The sequence below is a fragment of the Etheostoma cragini genome, chromosome 8, assembly GCF_013103735.1.
Source record: "Etheostoma cragini isolate CJK2018 chromosome 8, CSU_Ecrag_1.0, whole genome shotgun sequence".
NCBI lineage: Eukaryota > Metazoa > Chordata > Actinopteri > Perciformes > Percidae > Etheostoma > Etheostoma cragini.
In genome coordinates, this window is record NC_048414.1 from 7,734,449 (window position 1) to 7,761,487 (window position 27,039).

The 27,039-nt window shown below is 40.8% G+C and overlaps 1 protein-coding gene across 2 annotated transcripts in view; it reads left to right on the forward strand.

Moving 5' to 3' along the window:
• Window positions 1–1,040: 1,040 nt before the first annotated feature.
• The window catches only part of wwox (WW domain containing oxidoreductase), a 132,326-nt gene continuing 106,327 nt past the window's right edge, over window positions 1,041–27,039 (forward strand). For both annotated transcript variants that reach the window (XM_034879943.1, XM_034879944.1), the window contains exons 1-5: window positions 1,041–1,308; window positions 4,153–4,217; window positions 4,500–4,557; window positions 4,704–4,873; window positions 13,806–13,912. In XM_034879943.1, coding sequence (XP_034735834.1) covers window positions 1,202–1,308; window positions 4,153–4,217; window positions 4,500–4,557; window positions 4,704–4,873; window positions 13,806–13,912 — 507 coding nt within the window. In that variant the 5' untranslated portion in view covers window positions 1,041–1,201. The remainder of the gene's footprint in view (window positions 1,309–4,152; window positions 4,218–4,499; window positions 4,558–4,703; window positions 4,874–13,805; window positions 13,913–27,039) is intronic.

Genomic DNA, 27,039 nt, shown 5'->3' on the forward strand with positions numbered 1-27,039 from the left:
GAAAACGGGAGCTGGAGGAACTCTCAGAGTCTGTTTACAATATGAAACTATTTGCAATCAATTACACTCAATAAGGTGCATGCTGACCAAGTGGCAGATTTGTCAAAGTGAGCACCTTAAAGCATTCAGGTTTCCTTGGAAGTCAAACAGCCACAACACTCTCCCTTTCCTTCGCAGTAATAACAGAAACGTCTTAAAGCAGTAGTTGAATCACTACCCTAACGAACAGTGGCAAATATGGATTGAACAAAGTAGCCAAATGTGCAGATCAGCTTCTCTCTGAGTACATAACAATGCTACCACTCTTGATAATTTGTTAAGTGGCATGTAGCAAGCTACAAAGCAGAGACTAAAAGCTTCTTGGTGCTTATATGGCCCCTTATTGCTGCAACTTTCTGCTTTACGGCCACACTAAACCCCAAGAAGGCATCAGATAATGTTCCTGTAATCTTATGTTATTTATCATTGTTAATGATGGACTAGTCACCACTTTACCTGAAGGGCCACAAACATGAAATCATAAAAAAAGTAATGCTTAGTTAATCATGATTATAACACTTGGAATTCAACAGAATGCATGCGCACTGCTGTAACTGGTCAGTTTTTTGGCCTGTCCCTTTTTGACCTGCAGATTTAACTATGATAAAGACATGCACATCATTAATAACTTAGAAATCAGGACTCATAAAACCTAAGTTTTTGCATTAAACTTATGGCATTAACACATATTTACTATTTATTCTTGTATACTCCTGATAGTTCATGAAGTACTACATTAATTAAGTCAAGCCTTTTCATGCATTAAGTCATACATGAATTCATGATAATTCACCCTTGCAATAAAGTGTTACTAAAAATATTTTAGATCACATGCACAGCAGTCTGTCCTTTTCCAAGGTGGACAAATGAATGGTATTTAGTTTAGACCTGCTTCTGCCTGCATTCACAAAAGTGAAAGACGTCAATTTAAAACTCAATATAGAACATTTGACTTTGCTGTGCCAACCGCAGCACGTTTTTTCAGCCTCAATTTCCCAAAAGGCAATTCGGTCAGCGTCACCGTGTTGTTGCGGAAGTGCTGCCGGGAAACGCCGGGAATTATCTACCAACAGTCTCTGACAGTTGCTTTCATTTCCGGAGTAGATATTCCTTAATGGTTTTTGTGTTTGTAGCCCCGTCGTTTACTTGAAAAACGTAAGTTATGGCAGCTCTAACATACGCAGGAATGGACGATACAGATAGTGAGGATGAGTTACCTCCCGGATGGGAAGAGAGATCTACCAAAGATGGTTGGGTCTACTATGCAAGGTGAGTGAAACCCCTCGTCTGTCAACACTAATATGCCTGTATGTATGAGTTAAGCTTTAGCTCTGTTCGCCAACCAACCAAAGCATTACATCGGTGTTGTCAACCTGTAGATAACAAACACAGCTTGCTAGCTACACCAGTTCCACTAAGTTGTCTGAATTGATAGCATGTATCATAATGTCTACAAAGCGAACGTCACGGTAGTTCTCGTGCGAGGTGCTAGAAAGAGTTTTAATATGAAATGTTAATAACGTTAAGACTATCTGAACGTCATGTATGCAGTAGGAGTAGTAGTGTAGTGCTTGTGTAATGAGAGGCATCACTTTATGACAGTTACTTTTTGAATATAAAAACGTCTAACGTGACATGACATAAAAACAACCCTCCTCGTCATGTGCACTAGGTCGCACGTGGTGATAGGAAGTAGAAGGTGAATGCTTCTTTACCTAGAAAATGTGCAATTTTGTTATTGGAGAAAGAACAGTGCCAAAATGTGCTTAACATTTTATCTTGACTCCTCACATGTGTCATGTTTGTAGTCAAAATTGTTGTAGTCCTTTGTAATATTTAGTTTCATTCTGCGTCTGTTATTAGTGTATGTGCATGCCTTTTCATTAACAGCTTACATTAGGTTTTCAATTTCTAAACGACAGTGGGCACAACTGGAGCCACATGTGTAAAACTCTAACTACATTCTGCCCAGCAGCAGTTTATGTAGACCAAACTCTAGTTCGTTTTGCTTGAACACAGTTAACAAAAGTCTACACACTTATCCCATGGCTTTAACTGTCTACAACCTGCACAACACTGTGGATTTACAGCACTTTATTGCTGATGCTAACACACTGCTGTCAAAATGGTTAACCACACATATTCAAAAGATAATGGGTTTCAGCCCGTTGCATTTCAAACACTGTGCTCATTGCAGTTTCAGCTGAAGGTGTCTTGTTTTAGACTTGTTAGTGAACACATACTGTATATAGGGAGAGCTCAGAAAGACATTTTTTTTTCTCCACACAATTCTTTGTTACTTTTACTTTTAATTTGTTACTTTTCTTCCCCAGTAATTACGTACATCTATTGAATCAAACTTTTGATTTTCATTCCGTCTTGTGTAGTACCTAAAAACTGGTATGTTATAAAACAAAAACAATCATGTGGAAGAATTTCCCTTTTTCTTTAAAGAACAAATAGAATTGTGTGAAGTCCTTCAATTATTCAAACTTTAAAGATGAACAGTTTCTAATTTCTGTATTAGTGTTTAATGCTAATGTTTTTACTCTTAGTGTGTGTTGTCTAGATGAGGATTGTACATAGTGTTTGGCTGCACTGAGCCTGTTCTGAGATGTGTGTTAAGAGTTGTGTTGCTTGGAATGAGTTTTACTGGTGATGTGATCTGTTTAGTTCAGGTTACTGTTGGTAATGCAGACTGTAGTTGGAGTTTTACTAGTCTTGCTTTGCCAGACCCTCCTCCACAGCTCTGGCTGGTCCACACAGCCTTCCAGGAGGGGAGAAAAACGTGTTCTGGTTTATTGGCCTTTCTGTAAACTAGTCCCAATCATCATGGGTGGCACTAAGCACCGGAAAAAGCTGCGGTGCCGCTGCAAAATAGCCTCGGGAAGGAACTTTGTTCAAAAGTTGTTTTGGTCTTGCAACAGAAAACTCAGATTGGACAGATAGTCTGGCTAGCTGTCTGGATTTTCCCTGCAGAGATCTGAGGAGCAGTTAACCGTAGTCCTCACACAAACAAAACGGAAGGTAACGGACATCCGGCTGAAAAAAATGATATCTGGCGGAATTTTCCGACTGTAATGGAAGTGGCACGTCATGGATAAAGATTCAAGTTTTACACATGTGGCTTCAGTTGTAACCACTGTTGTTTAGCAATCGAAAACATTTGTAATGTGTTTTTTTTCTCACTTGTTTGATTGTTTTAAATGTACAACATCAACCAACCAAGGCTCTGCAGATGAAAATTTGACTTTTGGCTCAATCTGGCACTAGAGCTGCAATGATTTGTCGACTATGTGATTAGTCCAATGACAGAAACAAAAATTGGCGACTATTTTGATAAGTCATTTTCCATGTAACAAACAGCATAAAGTGCTGTTTCCAGACATTTAAAAACATGACCTTGGACTTTGAGAAACTAGGATGGAATTTATTTCCTATTTTCTGACATTTTTATAGACCAAATGATCAATCAATTGATCTAGAAAATAATCAACAGATTAATTAATGGAAATATTTGTTATTTGCAGTCCTATCACATTACATCAACAGTGTTTTCCCTTGGTTTGTGGAAGACTTGAGTATTTGGCCGGGGGGTTTAAGTGTCATTCCTCTAGAAAATCTGAGGTTTTTCCATAAAAAAAAAGAAGGAAAAAAAAAGAAATTTCCTCTACATTTTGTGTCTCTGTGTGGGATTTTGTCTCTTTTTTTGGTAATTTGGTTTTCTTGGTGTTTTTTGGGGTCTCTGTGGTCATTAAGCGTCTTTTCATAGTCGTTTTTTGTCCCTTTTGTGGTAGTTTTGCGTCTGTTTTTCACATAACTTTGGACCGTTATTTTCACCTAAGCTGTGTCTAAAACATTGGAAAAGCTAGAGCAGATAATAAATCTGATAATAAAACACTGAAAAAGGTTAAGAAGTCCAACTACAATCAGTAGATCTGAGAAATGTATTTTAATTACATTCATCCTGCTAAGGTGCTGCACCTAAACCTTACAATGGCACATCAATGTGTGCTGTCCCCAGTATATAGATACATAAATAAACAAACTGAAGTGAATTAACTAAGGTCAGGTAAATTATTCCAATCTTCCTTTGTCTTTGTGTACCAACAGCCATGATGAGATGAAGACACAGTGGGAACACCCCAAGACAGGAAAGAAAAAACGTTGTGCTGGAGGTTTGTTTTGTTCACTTGTTTTTCAGGATCTTGCATTTCTATTTATTTTAGGGTAACATACCAATGCAAGGCATGTTCAACCTGGCTTTGTATCTAGCTTACCTTTAATACCATCAGATTTTCTAGTTGCACTGTTCCTTGTTTTCAGCAACTTTGTTTGTAAAAGTGCTAAATAACATAAGTTTTTTTTAATTATGTAACTATCACTAGGGGCAACGGAATTCATTTTGTTCTCGTGCATTCTGGCTGTTAAGGAAAAATGATGTCTGTCTTTTCCCCCAGATTTACCGTATGGTTGGGAGCAAGAAACTGATGAAAAAGGACAGGTGATTTATGTTGAGTAAGTAGACGGATGATTGAACCTCTGTTTGCTTAACAGAGGAAACAAATGAGCTTATTTGGGAGCTTACTCACATGATATGCCAGACCCTACATACCTGGGTTTAAGTCTCTAGCATAACATCCTATTTCCTCTCTCATTTTCAGTCACATAAACAAGCGGACCACATATTTTGACCCTCGTCAGGCTTTTACAGTAGAGGACGTGGTGGTGAAGCCAAAACGGTACGATGGGAACACTGCTGCTCTAGAGATCCTGCAGGGTCGGGATTTCTCTGACAAGGTTATCCTCATTACTGGCGGCAACTCTGGCATTGGTGAGTTTGATAAAATGTAAACATAAACTGTAAACTGTAATGTTTTGTTGTAACAAGGGTCGGCATTGAGAATCGGTTCCAACTTGGAATTGTTTCAAAAATTTCAATTCACATGGAATCAATTCTTTATTGGAAACATTTGGAATGACTTTAAATGTGATCATTGGCTCCTAATTTAACATGCACAAGTTTTGGTTTTTGTAGAGGCCGCCATACTTCCAGGCACTTGTTGTGTTGCAGAAACGGAACGCAGTACGTGACGCTTTAAAGTGTATTTTGGTCCACATTTTCATTGTGACATTTTGTGATTACATTCTGAATCTGCAACATTCTCTGTCAGGTAAATCAGTAAGGGTGTACAGGGGACTTGCAGATTAAGTGGTTTGGGGTCCTTCTGTATGTAATTTTCAAGTACAATTTGGTTTTAATGAATTCTACAAGTAGCAAGACCACAGGCCAAGCAACAGGCACATTTTCAATGGGCACTGGTCTAGTATTAGAAATCATCTGTGTAGTAACGTGTGTTTCCTTAATGAAACCACTAGGTGGTAATACAGTATTGCACTGGAGTAGAAGGGTGCTTGAGAAGCGCCTCTCTGCTCCCATTACATCCCATCACGTCCCCTTCTCTCCACAACCAGACATCCATCAGCATTAGCCTCTAAAATGATACACTTAGACTCAACAAATCACTCCTTAATACCGAACATGATTGTAATGAAGTTCATTAGCTGGGCTGAATTGGATGTCATTGTTAACTGTAATGAATTGTGTCCATTTGTACCCAGCAAATGTTTTGTTCATTATATAATGGTCACTCTGGAAACAAATGTATTTCCTCTTTCCTTTAGTTTAAATTAGCAAAAGTAGTGGTCATTTGTTCAGACGGCTCCTTTGTTTGGGATAGATAATGACAGCATGAGGGAAATCAAATATACATAAAATCGTTAATTGTCTTTATATTCAAATTTTTTTGTCCTAAGGAAAGTCACAGCAGTGTAATTGCTGTGTGTGTATTGAGATATGCTGTAGTACACAGATTTACAGCAGCCTGGGGGCCTTCACTGAGCTGGTGAACATAAATGCCATCCTGACCTTAATGTTCTTCCATCTTTGTATACATATTCAAACATTTATAACATAGAAATAATACAAATCTGTATGTTATTTGTCCTTGAGAAATTCTTGTTTGATGTATGATTTCAAGTTGTTTCACTAAAAGCAGTTCAATAATATTAATATAAACGTACACGATGCAAATACAAATACACAGTGTGTTTAACAGTGTAACTGTTTAAAAAAATAAAAATAAATTAGGAACACACTAGACCCTGTCTAAATTATTATAGTCTTTGAGCGGACTGCAGGTTTCTCGATATCTTCTCACACGAACTGAACTTAGATGAAGGAGAGCAATACGTCACAATCATACATACAAAAATTCAATTATGTTTTTGGACCCAGGATACATATAATGAAGATAACAAAGGCTAGCGTATAAAACAGACGGCCCCCCCAAAAACATAAAACTGTAAGACAGGACTGTTTAAATTCTTAATGAAACAAGTATTTTTTTTAACTGACTTAAATGGTTGTCTGCCAGTCACTACAACACCATCATTTTATTAGTATTTGAGAAGGAAAAAGTGAATGCACAGTGTCAACATCACAGGACTTGAACTAATGATTGAATATGGTGGATTCTGAAATGAAACAAAAATGATTTTGCCTTTTGATTAAAGATAGTGAGAAGTACTTATACAGGAATAATGAAGAACATTGCAAATAGTTTTCACCACAAGAGGGCACAGGAGGTCCACCATGGTGTTGCTGTTGGCGGATTAAAACGTTATCAAATCAAGTGCTTCGCATGTGCCAGGGTTTGCTTTAGTTTAAAAACTATATAATGAAAAAGATGATCCACATTTAAGATTAGTTGGGATGTATTTAGTAAATGAAAATGTGTTCATCTGGAAAAAAAAACAGCTTTTCTCAAAAGAATGCATCAAATAGCTATAACACACAGACATTTTTATAGTGTGTGAATGCCTAATAAACCCATATTAACATAACCTTTGTTTTGCTCTACCACATATTAAATATGCAGCACCCATAATTAACAGTATTCTAATAGTAATTACTACTACTCGTGTGCTCCTTTGACATTCCACTAGTGAAATGTGGTTATGCCAATTGGTTGGACCCACTTAGCATTTTAATGGCATCAATAGTGTTTTAATCCAAGTGTCAAGGCTATTTCCATTTTCTTCAGTGCTTATTTCCTCCACAGGAAATGTGACATTTTTATTTTGTAACGGTGGGATATTATTTAATTAGCAAATTAACATTTCATCTCTCTGATTTAGTTCTTAATGCACATGCACATGAAAAGCACATATATGAGTTAATTTATGCATTAATTGTCATAGTGTCTGGTTTTGTGACCAGCCTTGAGGCTCCATTGCAATAGTGCTGGGCGGCGAGACAGTAATGGGGTTTGTGTTGCCGATGTGATCACTGCGCTGGGTTCACAACATTAGTCTTCCTCTCTCGGCTTTCTTTTGTAAATTAAAAACCAGTACAGACCTGAACGGTGTTTTTAATTGTGATAATGGAAATGAATGATCGCAGGTTCTTTCCACCCTATTTCTACTTCTCTTCCCCTTCTCTCTAAAGGTTTTCTTTTCCTTATAGACCTGTGGTTGTACACCTGTACCTCTGCATTGATTCCTAAGCGGCTTTGACCCAGGCCTGAGCCTCCTATCCATCCCCATTACACACTCCTGCTCTGGCTCTAATTCCCCTCCTATCAACTAACTCTCAGGTTATTTACTGGGGTCCATGGGACAGTTATCCTTAAAGGGCCATTATTGTGATATCTCTAGCACCTGCTGAGTTCAGACACAAAATACTTTATTTCTGAATATAAAATGAATGCACAACATTCATTTTAATCAAAATTTTTTATTGTTTTATTTTTTACACAATTGTTTTTCCGTTGAGCCGTGATTATGCATGTATTGTGCTCCTCTTGCACTTGCAGTCATCCTTGCACTGTGACTCTTTTGGGACCTACTGTATGTGTATGTGTCCCCCTACCTGGGGAGCAGCGTCAGTCTCTTTGGCTCTTACAGCAGGTGCCGTGTTGTCAGCGTATTGTATGTTGAGAAGGTCAGAAATAACATATTGACCTTCTGTCTTACTTAAATAAAACATTCATGTGGACACAACTATCTTCCATGTCCTATTCTAATATCACAACAGTATGTCTGATGCATGACAGAAAATCCATTTTTTTGGGGGGGTTAATTTCCCTTTTAATAATAATTGTTTTTCTATTTTTAGATTTCACTTTTTTGTGCATATGTTATCACAACTGATTATTATACATTTGCAGAATTTTTTTTTTTTGGTCAACACGTTTTAGATTTTATCTAAACTTTTTAGCCTTTTTGTACAGTGGCTTGTTGTGGAGCAATACCTGCCATTGCAAAGCTACTCAATTTAAATTCAACATGGTATTGTTTTGGTTCAGGGTCAATGCTGGAATAAGAAGCAGAAAATACTCAGGCGGTCCAGACGGGGAATAGCAAGGATTTGGAAAGGAGCGCTTCTTAATGTTTCAGTATCTCTATGCATCGTCTCTGCAGTGTTTTAGGACATTGAATGTTATTCTTATTCATGAAAGACTAACATTGTTCTATGTTTGTGTTGATCCCAGTGTCGTGTTGGGAGGATTAAGTGTCAGGCCGGTGCTCTTCTCTCTCTGGATGGAGAGATCCCTAAGCATATTCAGTGAGTCGCAGAGCTGGGGGAGCCTCTGTGTGCAGATTAAACCCATAGCCTAGCTTTGTGGCTGATCATTAGATTGAGGCAGATTTGTTAAGCATAACTGCCATTAAATTGGCTGCAAAGCTCTGGTATTTACTGCGCTGCTGTTTATGAATAAGGACCCCCTTAAAGACCCGCGCAGCGATGCGTTCAACCCAAGCCTCGGTACGGAGGAAAATGCATTATTCATAGTGGGAGGAATTAGATGGATAAAAAGATGTTCCTGGTGAGGGTGGCATGCGGTGCCTGTGTCTCGGTGTGTGTGTCTCTGAGCATCTCTGAGTGGCTGTGTGTGGTTTAGATGACATCTAGAGTGCATCTGTGTTTATATACAGGAGTCTGATAGTATTTTGTGTGCGTGTCCGCTGGGGGAGCGGCCGGCCCGTGTCTCCTCTGTGTCAGCTTGTGAACAGAGCCCCTGAGGAAATCGAAGCAGAGGTTTATTTTTCTTTCAACAGGCATTTCATGTCCTCTCTGATAAATGTGTTTATTGGCTACGTAATGAGAACCAGTTATGGTTGGTTAGTCAAATTACCAAACTTTATTAACCTTGGATGAAATTTGCTATGCAGACCCAAACTGGTGTAACATGCAGAGAGTATTATGCTGGAGGCCAGAAGGGTTCAATAATGATTACAACGCTAATATAATAGAACTGAAGTGGTTAGAGAGAGAGGATGGAATACATATATGTGCTTAAAGGCTGTAGGTAAAATAAAATAAAGTGAAAGGGTACTGGGTTATTGTGTGTAGTCAAGTAGTTTATAGATCTTTCGAGTTTACAGTCTGGAGATGATGAGGGGATGAAAGTTACATGATTGGGGGGAGGTGGGGGTATATGTGCATGAGCAAACCTTTGGGTTCTGTGTTTATCCTTGCAAGTGTGTGATTTGGTGTGTTTTTCTGAAGTTTACTGGCGCGCGTGTGTGAGAGAGAGAGAGAAGTATTCAGGTAAGTCTGGCTGCAGGAGAGGCAGGGGTGACCAGCGCGACACGAGGCCATGATGAGAGATTGTGTAGGGAGTTGGAGGTTGACACAGAGGTTCACAGGGAGAGAAAGGGGTGGGTGGGTACAAGATAGGGCTGCGTGGATGGTGTGACAGCAGTGTGTGTGTGTGTGTGTGTGTGTGTGTGTGTGGGGGGGGGGGGTAATAGAACCACTCCAGTGCTCTCACCTGGAACAGCTCAACCTTGGGCTGTAATTACTAACCATACATCCCACTTTTGGGGTGACATATCCCTCCTCTTGGACTAATGGTGGGGAATTAGAGGGATCTTAAAATGCAGAAAGACTGTGGGGCATTGTGCAGTTCCTCACTTCTTGGGACAAGAAATACACAGCAGCACCTGGAACAGGTGCACTCAGCCATGAGACCGTCAGGCGTTACCTGTCTCTGACTGCTTACTCATTAACTACTTTCTACATAAATAACATTCACTAGTTTACCCTATAGTGAGCTCCGAATTGGTATTTAGGACACTTATGAATCAGCATGATTTTGAGTCCTCACTGACACAACATATATAGATATTTGCATCTATAAATCATGGGATTGTTGGCTCAAAGTAGGGATAATACAAAACTTAATACATGCACAAATAGAGGCACTCAGTGGCGTGGATAACACAGAAGAAGTCTTGGATTACAGGATCACATGCTAAATAGTCTTAATAGCAATAGTGTATAGTATAAGCATCCCGTTACTGTTTCGTAATAACAATGTATGACAAATTTATCAAGTCACTTCCGGATTTTTATTTCAGCGTTAACCTCTTGATGCATGAGGCAGAGCTTGAAACGAAACGTTCTTAATGCCATCGTATGCCTCAATTTGTGCATCTAATTATCATAATACATTTTCTCACTACTCTGCATTTCACTGCCCCATTTGGGAAACCTTTTTCAGAGTTTATTGTGGATTCCAGGGTCTAGCAGAAGGTACAGTGTGCATGCCATGGACACTACTTTCTTTTTTTCAGGCTGGAAATGTTTGAGTGCACTACACAGTGCACACATTTCACACTAAGAATTCTGACACTTAAATAATATGGCTGACACTAAGTATAGTGCACAAAATATAAAATAGGAGAGATTTCGGACACGGACATAGAATTAAGATGGGATGAGATATGATCTTGGGATAGAATTTAGGAAGTGACATTGCAGTGGCATCATTGGACCAGATGGAGGGCAACTGCTTCTTGCACTTGATCCACATCATCCTCAATAAATCTACAAATTCATATACCCCAAACAAACCAACACATTTTGCTGCATAAATCACGTTGACTGCACCAAATTAAACTAGTCAGAGATACACAGACATAATCAGTGTAATTACCATTCACATATTTATCATATTATTATTTGCTTCAGAAATCTTACTCTGAACATATTTTTATGTTGTGCATTACCGATAAAAATGCCATATCATTTATTGGGGTGTGGTCATATGTAGTGTGTTTATGAGCGGCGTTGCTCTTGTGTGTTTTTTTTTTTTTTTTACAGCACAATTTGAGTTCTGTCGAAAGGGGATTGTGGGAACCATGTCTGTTTACCCACAGGTCTTGTAATGATCTGAATTCACTTCTGTTTGCCCGATTGTACTGTGGAGCTTATTTTAGTTAAATGCCTCTTTGGATGCAGATCAAGAGAGAGAAGGAGCAGGCAGCTCCGTTTGCCAAATAAACACGTTTACTGACGAGGCTGGTAATGATCTCATTACATTGAGCCAATACACCTGTGTACGAGGGGGATCCAGAGAGGGGCGGCGGGCTAGGGAGGACAAACAAAGCGTGAAATCACTAAATCACACTCATTATTGGGGGATATCAGTAGGGCCAGGATCCTAATGTACCATGAAGAGCATTCACTGCTTAATGGACATTTTACACAATTTTGTATGCATTTTATACATTACACCAAAACAAATTTTCAACAATAGCTTTGTATTACTTTACTTACTGTATTTTTGTTAGTTGTGACTCTTCAGATTGAACAAGCACACAATCAAAGGATCTGTTTAAACGGGCTGATCTGTGTTGTCTTCATCTCCCAGCTTTTAAAAATAAATTAAAATGTTCCGACCACGCACAGACTCTTCTTATACCATGTTGTTGTCTGATTAGACAAAAGAACCTGAAAGATCATTACAGCCCATCATATTAGCCCGTTCTCCTGTGTGTTGTAAAACAGCTTATGGCGTCTGCCGATCCAACAAAACAAAAGAACCCCTTGTCTGACCTCTCGTCATGTTCCACCATCAGGGTACAATGCTGAAACAGACTTTTGTTGTTGTACACCTGACCAGGAACTCATTTCTGTGTGGCCCTCTCTACCGGCAACATGGGTGAGAGGGCGTGGAGTCTCTGTTACAGCAACGCTCGTTATTTCACAATTAATGTCAAGCCCTTGTTATTTGTCATTAGAAATACATGGCTTCGCTGCTGCTGCTGTTGTTGTTGCTGCCATATTCTAATTTGTTCTCCATTATGGAAAACACTGGCGTCGATTAATTTCACTTTCATGGTTTGTACACACAACAAGTGAGTGTGAGGTGTTGTTGTTTACCAGCAGCCAGTACTCTTGTCCAATTTTATAAAGGCGGAAAGAAAAAGCTTTTATGGCATGTTTGCAGGCTTCATTTTTTTAAATTTTCCTAAAATCATCTGCAAATTTAGCTGCTGCTTTTGGATTGTCAATGTTACATTTTGAATACCCTGTAATCTTAATACAAGACACATCATTAGTATTTCACAGTTTACAACCGCTGTTTTTTTATTAGTGTTAATATTCAAATAGTGAAAATACAGACATTTTGAATGACATTGAGAAGATTGGATGACGTTTGTTCCTTATATCCGGCTGCTCCACCTGCATATGCAGAGCGCATATTTACTTCAGGCGTCGCACCATCTGTTTTTTTTTTCTCATTATGTCATGTTTTTATTTTCGTTTCCATTTCCTGTGAGTGAAATGATCTCCGCTCACAGCCACAGTCCCCTCCATTACACCTAATAAGGTGTCATATAATTTAATTCCATGCTTCACTTGTCAGAGAGTGCTTCCAATACGACTCCAATTTTGAGTTTTAATAGATATTACACTCACCTCCCAGTTTTTCTCTTAATGAAAATCAGATTAAGACACATAATCTAATTAGAGTTCATATTAATCCACCCTCTGATACACTCTGGCTCCCAGACCCTCTACTGTGCCCGTTAGTTCGTCAATCAGGACGCTCACATTGGAGAGTATATGTGTGTATCTGACAGTGGTTTGTGTTTACTGTCGTGGTGGGACTAAGAAATTTGACGCTGCTCGCCACTGTTGAACTTTGAAGGATAGTAAATGTCACAGGAAATAAAAAATACAGCAAAGGAAAGAAAAGTTAATCTCATAAATTAATTCAACCTATGAGTTGAAATGACCCATTTAGACGTGTAATTTCTCTCTGTCTATCTTCAGTTTTTGTCAGTTTTATCGTGACTACATGATTTGGATGGAGCCATGAAGTAGTCTTGGACTGATAAATTGTGTGTGTATCCGCGGACCTCGTTTCATGGGAGGAACGTCCTTATCAGAGGCCCATTTGATGTGGTGAAATATCGCACCAGGGTTCAGTGTTAATGTCATGTCTTTTCGATTGTACATCTGAGCCGTGTTTTCATAATTACTGCCATCATTGTATAATTCCCAACATAATTAACAACCGACCTCCCTTCCTTTAACCCAGTATGAGCAGCGATACCTTCTTGAGAGCCGGCGGTCAGAACCAAAACTTTATCTCAGAAGAGAGGAAGTCTTGAACCACAATTATTCAATCAGTTTCATCACTTCAGAGAGAAATGATTAACTCTCTCTACTAGACCACTGGGTTACCCAATGAAAGAAATTATATGGAAAATTGATAGGGATTTTAACTTGCACCCCCAACCCCCACATCACCACCCCCAACACCCCATTAGATCCAACCCCTGAGAATCAAAGTTATCTTCAATAAAAACTAATCTTTGAAGCATTGCTCATTTTCAATTCCCCCCCCCCCCCCCCCCCCCCCCCCCTTTGTGTCTGTCTCTCTTTCTCCCTGATCATGTCTCAGGCTTTGAGACAGCCAGGTCCTTTGCTCTTCACGGCGCCCACGTGATCCTGGCATGTCGAAACCTGTCCCGGGCCATCAAGGCAGTTAACCTCATTCAGCAGGAGTGGGTAAGTGGCAGTCGAACCTTCAAGAACCTTTCAGTTGTGCTCCAAACTCTTCAAAGTAAAGGCCTGTCAATATTAACAGTTTGCATGAAAAAGAACCAAAGCAAAACAATGACTTGATCCTGCTTACAAATATTGTATGTTTACCCAAAGCCTGCTACACAGTAGATTATTTCTCTGTAATGAAGTAGTTGGTATATAAAATACTGTCTGTCCTGGATGAATAATCCCTAAAGTTACTCCCTTTCTTCCCTCTGTTAAGGTGTGTCATTTTATTCTTAGACCCTCAATTCAGTTTTTCACCTTAACCAAATCAAGAATCTATAGTATAGAAGGCAAAGCTCTCTGAAACACATTGGGATTTGTGACTATATAAATACAAACTCACTTGACTTGTTTCAATGTTGTTTCAATTCAAATTGATGTTACATTAATGCGTGCGTAAGTGACATGAAATAAATGATCTAAATGTCTTATGTGATCCACATATTCAGCTCTCCCTTGAGGAAGCCTTTTCTAAACAAGAGTTGAAGTATTCATGTTCAGGTTCCCACAAACTTCCTGCCCACTTCCCAAGTAAGGTAAAGACACTTCTGTATGGGTGTCTATACTCAAAAAAGAAGAGAGAGAGTTAAAGGGAGAGAGGAAGAGAGGAAGTGAGAGAGGGCATTTGATAATTACCTAAGATTATTGCTCTAATATCGTTGCGCTTGTGACGTGTCCCCAGATTTATGAGTGTGGGAAAATAAACAAGTGACATGTGGGTGCTGGAGCAGAAAGAATAAGCCATTAGCACTGGGTTGATTACAGAGAGCAGGAGTTTAAGAAGAAGGAGAGTGAGTGCTCAGCGCAGATATGGGGAGAGAGAGAGAGAGGGAGGGGGGTGAGGGGGGGTGAGGGGGGCTGAAATGGAGGAAAACAGGGAGAGCAAGAGAGGGAGACAAACGCCTTTGAGCGAGAGTAGATCTGCAGTGTTTAAACTCACCCAAGTCTCTAATTGAAGTATGCCCCTGGGGCTGTCAGTGCTGCTCCACAGTGCGAAATCCAGTGTACAGATCTATTAATGTAGCTGCTTTGTCTAAATGAGTGAGGAAAAGCGCCGATCCAAGTGCCAGATTTTGTAGTCAAATTGATTCCCAGGGTTCACACCTGCTACAGAATTATCCAAGATGTACTTTAATGTTTGTGAATGGACAAATGGAAGCTGCTTAAAATTGCTTCCAAAGATGAAATGATTGGTGACCTCTGTAGTGTAACTGGTAATCTTCCCTATTTGTGTTAGATGTGCAGACTGTCAGCAACTGAAATGATTGAGTTAATGCAGTTCAAATTGAGCCGGAGTAGTAAATTAGCATGCCCTAAGCTCACTCCATATTTCCTTCTCAAGGAATCACCCTGTTATAGGCCAATGAATAAAAGTCAAAATATCAGAATAAATCTTTGCAGCAAATTCTCCCCTCCGGCGACATTATTAATAGATTCAGGAGAAGAATAGAGAGGAGGATTAATCTTTAAGATGATGGATGGACTCTGCTCGCCTTCCCATGCTCCTGTGTTAAGGTCATTTTGATAAGAGGGTATATTTTGGGGTCCTGTGTACAAAAGGTCATCATATCTACTTCCAGGTACCTCTCAGAGTTCCGCTCTGGCTGCCAGGAGTGGAACTGCTGTCCCGATTGCACAGGACCTCTGACCTCTAACTACCTGCTTACTATTACTCCAAACTCTCTCTTTCTCTAACTCCCTGGCTGTGTGGGCAAGAGTTGCTGTTCAGAGGTGAGAGTGATGGCTCATCCTCAGTACTGGGCGGTGCCTCTCAGCGTAGCGTCGTGTACTGACAGTGGGTATAATAGTGGGGTCACCGATGGATAATGGGAAAGTCAGAACAGCCACTGGCTGTTAGGAAGTGCGGGGTCAGAGGACTCATCCTTCCCGTCCAATCACACTGTGCTCTGCCAAGAATGGCTACAGTACGAACAAAACAAAATACATTTACTGAAGATTTCTGGTACCTCTACCTAATTTTCATCTGAAATTTTTTTGAAAGTATTTTCTATATTAAACACAGATAACTGTTCACATGTTGACATTAAAGAGCTTGTTTGGCACTTTGTAATACCTGTTTGTGTTTTTGCTGACTTTTTATCATGAAATTAGTTTCTTGCTGTGGTAATGCTACATACGGTTTTCATGATGGGACTTCAGCTCCATCTCCACCGCAGACCTAATCTGTTCAGAATGTGTTATTTTCTCTGCCTCTGTTTGAGCTGCGAGGTGAAAACCCTCCAGCAGGCTCATTAGGGGAGTTTAGAGTGGCGGAGAGGGGATAAACATTTACCATATGATTGTGTTTTACAATAAGCCTGATGCCGGTTGCCTTTATAGGGTTCAAAGGGGGCTGTTTTTACAGGCTGTGATGAAGCCACAGTAAAACCAGGAGGGGATTAACCAGCAGATGGGTGCTGGGTGAGATGGAGGGAGAGCAAAAGGAGACGGCAAGATAGACAGAGACGGAGAAAATGCTTGGAGTGAAGTGTTCTGCACCAAAAAGAGACAAGGCAGATATATCTAGAAAGCCAAAATCTTTGATTAACGTACAATATTTTATTATAATTATATTATAATAGATTTTGCTTCTTATTATTGTGATATAGAGTCCCTCAGGCAACTCTACTGTGCAAATTGTTCAGCTCTGCAGCTATTGACCTCTGCCCTATGACTTAAATGCGTGCTTATTTCCCACATTGCCTTACGTATCCATCTCCTATTCCGCTCACAGTACAGGCAGGTTAAGTTGCTGGTTTGCAACCAAAGTGTTGCCTGTGTGCCAGAGATTTATTTTTCCTGATTGCCTTTAAAATTCTGCTTAACTATGACTCCCATGTCTCCCTCAGAGAGCTGTAATGGACTCCTCTGAGATACAGTGGGCCAACCAAGGCCCTTGGCCCCTGAGTAGAATGCAATACACACACATACACACTTGTCCGGCATGGAGTTATTTTGTAATTTCTTCTTGTTTTTTTAAAATCCAAAATGCTTATTTCCCCCACTGCCCCTTTCTACAACACATGCTAATGAGATGCTTTGTAAGGCCGTTAATTAGCGAGCTAGTCACTGATTGCTGTGCTTGTTTTTGGTGTGTGTGTGTGTGTGTGTCTGTGTGTGTCTGTGTGTGTCTGTGTGTTTGTGTGTGTGTGTGTGGTGGAAGGGGGGGGGGGGGGGGGGGGGGGGGGGGGGGGGGGGGGGGTATTAATATGGCTGTGTGCCGCTGAGGAGAGTTCTGTCAGGGTCTGCTCTGGAACCAATTAGGCTAAAGCTCATTGTCCACTGAGGCTGTTGGGAGAGAAAAGCCTGCTGCTTGCAATGTCAAACAGAAACATTAACACAGGCCGGAGAGGCAGAGCGAGACAGACGGACTGAGAGCCGAAAAGCCGCGGCCACTTACGCCTGCCGACAGTTCCTCTGCTAGATATGAAAATCTGACAATGACAACACTCATACCCCCTGTCACAAACCTCTACCGTCACCATCGTTATCAGATTCAAGCCTTTAGATATTTATATATATATATATATATATATTTATATATATATACACATATTACCCACGTACTGCAGATACTCTTTTACTGATTCTCATGCCATTGGATGAGGTAACATCAGAATCAAAATATTCCTCTTCAAGCGTCTGCTATTTCAGGTGAAATGCCTGGATTTTTTATTTTTATTTTACAAAGTAGAGGTGGAAAAGGTCTTGAAGACAGCAGAAAGAAGTCAGACTTTTCTTTGTACATAAACTTGCGTTTCCATACCTGAGATTGTCACATGTAAATGCATCATGGCCTACATACAGTAGTATGAGGTGGCAAAGTTCTGGATGAGTCCCATGTTTCTCATAGAAAACTACTTGCTTGCAGGACCGTGTGACATGCATGCATTCACTACTTCACTACACTCCTTTTAACCCGAATCACACTTGTTAGCACAGAAAGAATGGTGTGTGTGTGTGTGTGTGTGTGTGTGAGCATGCATGTGTGAGTGCGTGCGTGTGTTTGTGGATGCATGTGTGCCTGCATTTGTCTGTTTGCCCGGTGCATAACCTCCTGTGTCAGGCTGACAGGCCCTGTGCCCCGCTGGCCACCATGCCAGGCCACGCTCTTCCCGCTGAGGCCAACAGGAAGTGACACATGTGAAATGCTGACCTGGTCATATGCAGCCCCCTCCAGGGCCTCAGGATGCTGCTCTTTTAGTCACTCTTCCATTTCCCTCCCTTTTTGTCTTTCAGAAAGGCCTCAATAGACTTTTGTCCCCGTCTATTCACCCTTTGATTGCGTACCTTTTTTTTCCTCTTCCTTTCCCTCCCACAATGATTAAGAAAATTGCAGCCGATTTCCCAGGTCAGTGAGCAGGTCTGTAACATTCTTCTCAGCTGCTAGAGAACCCGATAGATCATAGTTAGTCATTTTTAGATCTTATTTCTTGCAGGATTTAAAGCAGGATTTTTTTTTTTTTTTTTTTTACATACTTAAGAAATAAACAATTACAAACAACATACTGAGACAAGAACATTTTACAAATATAAATAATAATAATAATAATATAAAATAAAAAGACGGGAGGGAGACAAAACAACTCACGCAGAAACAGACACACACACACAGACAGGTGCAAGACAAAGGACCAAACACCTGGGCAAATTAGAAGCTCAGAGAGTCAGCGATGCACCACCATGTGTCCAGAGTCTTCCCTGGGAAACCATTTATCTGCTCCGTGGACTGTTCCAAATAGACCACATCCAGGTATGAAAAGGGTCCATGTGCGGATAGACAGGTTGTGTGGTGTTTTCCAACGGGTCGCAATCATCCTCTTTCCAGCTTCAAGTTCAGCAAACACGTTTCTGAGTCCCAGAGAGCTGAAAGGCTGACAGGACATTCAGAATCAAACCTTAACAGTAACAGGAACAGTAACATTAAACAAGGTGAAGATTTTGGATGCAATACTGTTCCAGAACTGACCAACGGGGGCGCAATCCCACAACATGTGAAAATATGTGCCTTGGGCTTTAATTGGGCAGAAAGTGCATAAAGGGCTGTCAATTATTTTCATGTGATGCATTTTCACAGGGATGAGATATGTCCCATGAAGGAAATTTTAGTGAATCTGGTGATGGTCTGGATTGCGAGATACTTCTGGAATGTTAGACCATACATCATGCCAGTCGAGAGCGAGGCCTGGGCAATCACGTGCCCAGATCCTCTCAATAGGAAGGGCAGAGCGGCAAGTTACCACCAAGAACTGATAAAGCCTTGACATCATGCCACAGGTTTTAGGCTGCACAGTTAAAACTTCCAAACTTCCGAATAGGATGAATGGGCAAAAGCCTCTGCCAAGGGAGACCCGGTGCCTTGAGTGCCGACCTTAACTAGAAGTAAAAGAAAAAGGAGGAACGTGGTAGATTGAATGTGTTCTGTAAGTCAGGGAATGGTTATAAGTCAACCTCACAAAAAATGTCTTTTAGACAACAAACTCCCCTTTGTTCCCATTGTGGGGCTGTAATCGGCCTCCCACCAATCAGGAGTGCTGTATTATTGAATTTAGGGGGGAAAGTGTGCCAGTTACAAGCTCCGTGTCAGTATGTTTCAGCTAATCTCAAAGTTTTGATAAGATGATACAATGGGGCCAAAGCGTCGTTGGCACTGTTTCTTAGAAACATTGGCAAAAAGAATGTCATGGAGTGACCAAGGCTCTGTCATGGCATTCTCTAAGGTACGCCAGCAAACTGATGTATCTGGATTAAACCAGGTGAGGAGAGGCCTCAATACAATGGACCAGAAATGGTGTTTGAAGTTGGGAACTGAGAGGCCATCATCCTCTTTCTGTAGAGGAAACATCATGAGTCATGGCACAGGATTTAAAACATAGTTCTTCTCCTGATGTGATTTCACAACAGCCTACAATGGTTAACATCATGTCTTGCATGTCAGCAAGTTTATTTTCTTTCAATTTTGATAAAAAAAAAAAAAAAAAAGTTTATCTCAAATGTTTTTATTAAAACATGCATGGTTTAGGATCCCTCACAAGGTGCACTTTCTTTCATTAAAAAGCAGATGCAAGAGTAATTTTTTGTATGTGGTTTTGCTGACACACCACTGTATATATAAGCTCTGATATATCCAGGGGAGATTGTTGTCGGTGATGTCGACACTTGTGCTTAAACGGCCCTAGAGCCCCTTTTCAGATTGTCCCCAGACGGTACAAACATTACACCTTCACTTCCATCTCTTTGCTGCTTTCCCAATCCTCTCCCCCAATCTCAGATGCATCCACTGAATCATTGAGGGAGTGGCCCTTATTTCCAAGATGAGGCATTGTGCAAATCGGTCTGTTTCCTTGCATATTAGTAGCATGCGTCCACCTCTCCAAGGAGCCTTTCTCATCTCTTTTTATTTACTTATTTGTTTGTTTCCTACCTGCATTCTGTCTGTAGACTGGGAATAAAAAGGTCCCAAGTCCCCAACTACAGTCTACATCTGCTTTGCACTGAAGAGAGCATAAAGGATGGATGGAACGAGGGTGGAATTGCGATATGTAAATTTGATAGGGAAACAACTTTTTCCTCAAATTTATCCAGCTTTGATTCCTCCAACAAGCCAACCACACAAAGCTCGGGAACTACAAAAGGATTTATCGTAATGTACCATTGAGGATTTCTTCACATTACACAGGTGACGGTTACAATGCAGCTCATGGGAATACTAAAGGAGGCTTTGTGTAGTATGGACTGTTACTATAAACGTAAAAGAGTTGAATACCTTGAGGTTTTACGGTAGTAAGCATTTTGTGTGTGTGTGTGTGTGTGTGTGTGTGTGTGTGTGTGTGTGTGTGTGTGTGTGTGTGTGTGTGTGTGTGTGTGTGTGTGTGTGTGTGTGTGTGTGTGTGTGTGTGTGTGTGTGTGTGTGTGTGAGAATCTATGTGAGAATCTATGTGATATGCTCCACGTACAGTATGCGTGCACATGTAGATGCACATGCATGCACATTGCACACAGCCATCCACATGGTGTGTATTTAAATGCTTGATTATGCATTTTGCATAGCTTTGGGACATGCATCACTCTTCCCAGACTGCTAATAAAGTGACCAGGGAGATGGGGAACCTAAATGAATCCTAAAGTGCCTGGCTTGCATTCCTCACTCCCTCACTCTCCCTCACTGCTCTGCTTAGTTATTCCAGGCCGCCGTGAAAAGCTGTGCGCCGCTCAGCTCTCCTCCTCCTTATGTCTGTCTGCTATAGCCAGGTGCTCTGTCTCCTGAAGAGGTGTGGCCTGCTCCTAATTGCCTGGACCACAATGAACTATGGGCAAATGCTCTGTGTGAAGGAGCACCATGGAGGAATAATTTTGAATAAATCACATAGTTAGCCGGGTGGTATTTTCTGCTAAATAAGCAGTTCAGCATCCGTCTCACATGGAGGTGTGAGCGTTAGAATGACGGGTCACTTGCCATAGGTCATGTTGGGGAGGATTTAAATGATTTAAATGATGTCACGGCAACTGAAGGGGACAGGTTGAGGAAGGATGTGTAAGGCGGCACCTCTTTGTTGTTTGAACCTGACAGACGCTCATGCTTCACTCTTTCACTCTCCCCTCTGAAGGAGGGCTCATAGCCCTGGGATGAGGACTTCTTATGATGAGAGAGGTGAGAGGTTGCTTGGATCTCTTTCACTCTTTCTCCCCCTCTTTCTCTCTCTGCCAGCAGAGAATGTTTTTATTGAAGTCTGAGAAGTGCTGACCACAGAAGACAAGTCCAGCATGCACTGTAATGTTTTAAATCAGAAGATGAGCCAGTTGTAATAAGCTGCAGCCAAAGAGACTGAGGCTTAGTTATTGTCTGACAAACATGCAAACCGTAATGTTGAATGCAGGAACCATTTGGCAACTGGCTATAACATTTTCAATGTTACCCCAAGCTCTTTTAGCCTCTTTAGCACAGTTTGAAATTAGCACAGGCTCTCAGATCCCATGATAAAGTTGATAGGAGACGCAATAGGCTAATTAGATTAATTCTGTGTTTGATGTCTCTGTGAGATACAAATTGTCTGATGCTGTCTCTCGTCATCTTTTATAACACACCAAGAGTACATTCAGAAACGAGTTGGGAACTTAATGAGTATGTTATGCTCTGTATAGTGCCCATATTATGGAAAAAAACAAACACTTTTTCTGGGATTTGGGGTATTAGCTGTTTAAAATCTCCACAGCTTTATACGTGACTAGCAGAGACAATGTAGTTAACTGTAGCATGCCAGCTCGTTCTCAATGGTAAAGCACTGCTACAACACACACTAGTTTACCATAATCTACAAAAGAACTACTTATATGTCCCTGTTCTGCAGGTATACCAAATGTGTGCCATCATTTAGAAGAAGTGTCCCAGCTGATCCTACCTTGTACTGACCAAAGTTGGGAAAAGAGTTATCTAGCTGATTCTGATCTTACCTAGCTACTGCGCATGTGTGAATCCCAACAAAGATAGCATAGAAGTGAGATGTCTCACTCTGTAGCTAAAACAGAGAACCAGACACACAGGGCGAAAACAGGATCTGCAGCGCTGTGCAGTACAACAAAAATATAGTGTTTGAAAATGAAATAATGTAAACCTATTCTGGTACAATCTCAAAATATAATTATGAACCTGAAATTGAGCATAATATTAAAGTGCTCATTGTAAGAAAAACGTGTAGAATTGTGATGATGCTGTTGTGAATGTGAAAATAGGCATTTTCAAACAAAGCACCGTAAACACTTGGTAATCTTTAACTTTTTTTATTTACCATATACATATATACTGCTTGTAGAATTGTCTTTGATATGCATTAATTTTATTTTCCCAAAATCAATATATAACATTTTGGTGCTGAACTCTGCAAATCATCATTCTTGACTCTGTAATATGACTTTTGCTGATATGGCTGCATCTCTGAGCCTTGTCTTGTGTTTATAGGATATCCTCTGCAGTCAGGTCTCATGGAATTGATATCAGTGAACAGCTCCAGGCATCCAAACAATCCTGCTCCAGGCACAGCTATCATTATTTTCTGGGGAGTTTGTGTGTGTGTGTGAGTGTACGTATGTATATGTGAGTTTGTATGTGCTTTGACACAGAGTTAACACTGGTTTACAGCTTAATCAGTCTGTGTAACTGAATGCATATTTATCAGAGAGAAAATTCATGCTCAAAGAATCAGTCCTCAGCCCATACATCATTATCCATTAACACACACACACACACACACACACACACACACACACACACACACACACACACACACACACACACACACACACACACACACACACACACGCAGATCCACATTTCATCAGAGGGGCAGATTCAGGCAGCAGTAGATTAAAAACAACGTGTGTTTTTACAGGTCCATAAATCAAGCATGGGACGAGGGGGATTCATTTAGAGAACACCAGAGTTGTGGCATAGTTGCCCTCACGTGACTAATGCTTAACTGCGATACTTTGATACACTGCCTTTTTATTAGTTTCATTCTCTCCTGTCCCATATCGATGATTATCTCTCAGTTCACATTTGACTTGCAGAGTAGGCTAGATGTTGTGTTCATTTTAGTTGAACATTTCGATGATGAAACCACTGATTAAGCCTACACATGGGCAAATGAATAGGCCTGCAAAACAGTATAAGCAACATAATGTTGCATCTGTGTTACGTGATATTGATCTTATGTATTAGAACTGGAATATACAACTGTTTTAATTTAATTTCACAACATGCAAACTGTGTTTTACGGGTAACGCCAGATCATAGTCTTTGTTCTTTTCATTCCTTGAGTCAGTTTGCTTGTGGGAATGGTGGATGGAGAGCAGGTCATAGGGTTATAGCTATTTGGGCTGCTCATACTTATTAAAGAGTACTAGTTGTAATGGTGTGTAAGGCACTGGGTTTTTTATAAAATGTTTTTTTTTTCAGTGATTTGGGGATATAAAAGCAACATCACACATTCACTACCCACACATGTGCTCCCTCCGTCTGATTGCCCGAGTTCCTCTTAGGTTTACCTGTGTTGTTCACGTGTCTGTGTGTTTGTATGTGATCCCCAGCTTCACTTGTCTCTGCGTGTCAGTGCTGGTCTCAGGTTAGAGAGCAGGTGTAATTTCCCCTGCAGTAAAACCCCAACAAGTGGCACCAGGGGAGAGAGGAGCATATTACAGGTTGAAGCGGCTCTGCTTCCCGGCACCACTGAGAGCTGCAGGCTCTTCTGACCTGTGACCAGGCACAGCCCTTGTGTGTGTGTGTGTGTGTGCACTGACGGAGGCTCAGAGGTGTCGGAGCTGCCTCACTATGTTCCTTTCATATTGTAAAGCCTTTATTAGGGTACCGACCTGTTTGGGGGGGCCGCAGTGCAATATTATTTTGTGTATTACAGTTGAGAAATGAGCATGTGTGTTTTCTACGTGTGTGTGTATTTGTGTGCAACTTTTAGATAAACAGCTCTATATAGAGGCAGGTTGGAAGGTGAACAGGTTGGGTAAATATATCAAATAACTGTAATAAAATCTGCTGTAAACCAGTGAACACAATTTGACCTTTGAACTCAAACTCCCTCAGTCACAGCACTATATGTAGACCACAGGGACTCAGCTCATTAATTCTGCTGGGGGCTGGACGCCATGAGGAGGAAGCATAATATCTCAAACTTTTGTGAGCTTTTTGTTCCACAATGCTGCTCTTGAGTGGACAGTTTATTTTTAAGCAACTATACTAATTGATTGTTTGCAGTGTTCAATAGCTTAGTAACCATAACGAGGAACACCAGTTCTGTGTGTGTGTGTGTGTGTGTGTGTGTGTGTGTGTGTGTGTGTGTGTGTGTGTGTGTGTGTGTGTGTGTGTGTGTGTGTGTGTGTGTGTGTGTGTGTGTGTGTGTGTGTGTGTGTGTGTGTATGCATGAGACTTGGAGGGTGGCGTCTTTTTATTTAATTCTTTTTTTTAGCCTTTCTGACACCAGAAATACACACAGGGTTCCCATGGGGTCTGAAAAAGTCTAAAATTCTGAACTTTAAATTTAAAGCCTTAAAACGTCTCTACCCTCATCCCAGAAACGCTTTCTGCAGAAAGAAAAAGTAGTGAGCCTACAAAGCAGAGCTCTAGAGCAGAATATAGTTCTTTTTGGGGAATATTGATGTTGGTACGTATGCAGTGATAAAACTACAAATCTCATGATAAATGCAATACCTGCCTGCTAAATACGGCTGCGTCTCCTCAGAGTTTGTTAACGTTCGGCTAGGGCCAAGCGTACGTGTGGAAAAACTTAAATGTTACTAATGTAGGTTGTAGCTTGTTTTGTTGCTGCCCACTGCAGCCATCTTGCTTAATAATGGACCAATTTCAAAGATGTTGTTCCTATGAGGACACAAAAACATTTTTCATCCAGGTTGAAAAAAAAACGGTAGTTACCCTTTAATACTATGTCATCATATAGTGTACATTATCGTCTCTCTCCTGCTCTTTATTGAATTTGGGGAAGCTTATATGCCAAGAAACCTACATAAACTCGTTGTTTGAGATAGAATAATGATTGCTGAACTCAATAATTAGTCCTAACCCTAAAAGCCTTTATGTTAAGTGAAACATAGAGTCAGATCATATGAACAATTGATCATACATCAAGCCTTTATCCTAATTATACTTCCTGACTATTCTTTTATAACTATTCTATATCTATTAGCAAGCAGCAGCTAATTGTTGCTGTTTCAGCCGTCAAATCTGAAAAAAACTTAGAAATAAGTTCTGCTTTTGTTTACATCTGTCCAAAATCAACAACCCATTGTTTAAAAAATCACAACGAATTTCAAATGGCTCATCTGCCCCCAATATTATTGAACATTTATCGTATATTGAAAATTGCACATGTGCCGTAAGCAAACAGGAAACCTGACAATCAAAGCAGCAATAAACATCGGGACTGGACTTAGCGGAGACCTGATGGAGAACCACAAAGTTCTAGATCTTCCACTGAGCTTCTTCTCTTCTTCTCTTCTGAGCTTCTTCTCTTTTGAGCTTCTTCTCCGCTGAGCTTCTTTTCCTTCGTCAGTGACGTTCTGCAATACACAGAGAGCTGCCACAGGACAGAGTAACTTGATGGAACTTTGTCATTCCTACAGGTCTGTACATGGCAGTGAACAGTGAACATAGTTAATTGGTGCCTCTCATCTCTCCTCCACTCCTCCTCGGCACTGCTGCCTTTTAACACAGTGTTATGATAATATAGCCCAAAAGCCTACACACAGCAATGAATGAGGAGCTCATGTCTGTGTATGTTGGTACACTTGAATGTTTCCTTCAGTGAGTCTGCCTCATTAATTTTTGGTAGCCAAATCTCCATTAGGTTTGAATGAAAGACAAAGACGAACCAATTAGGGCAAGAAACAGGACTGGACTGATGGGCAGAGGGGAGGGAAAATCATCAGAAATGAACAGATGAGTGCAGAGTATGGGTGAGGAGAGAAGTGGGTGGAGAAAGGAATGAAGGGAGGAGAGAGGTGGGGGGTGGGGGCCAAGGATGTTCATCCATTACATCCCACAGCGGCCTAGGGGTCAGCTTCAGCAAGACTGATTCAGAGCGATCAGGTTTGGACTACATCTCCCATAAATCCTGGCATGTGACGCTGATGGATGTGGGCCATAAAGCCTCCCGGTCTGACATGCAGAGAGCAACATGAAGAACCATGGGAAAATTTGAGTGCTCCAGGTTAATGTCAACGAGGCCCGGGAGTGAAGAGGGGATGATGGAGGAAAGGAAAGACGGGGGACATCGAGAGATCAGAGGTGTAGCGAGGGGGATAGAGAAGAATGAGTGGGCTGAGAGCAGAATGTGAAAAAGCACAGTTTGTGGAAACACTGTTTCGGAATTTACTGTGACATTGCAATGATTCAGCCGTCAGCCAAGTTAAAACCCATGTTGCTTGGAGTGCATTAAATAGTCCGACCCCATGTGAGGGTGATAAAGACATCGAAATAACTTTACTGACACCTATTACGTAGTTTATTTCCTGTCATCTCCAAAGGTTGGTAATAATGGAAATGGCCATGTCACAATGTTTGG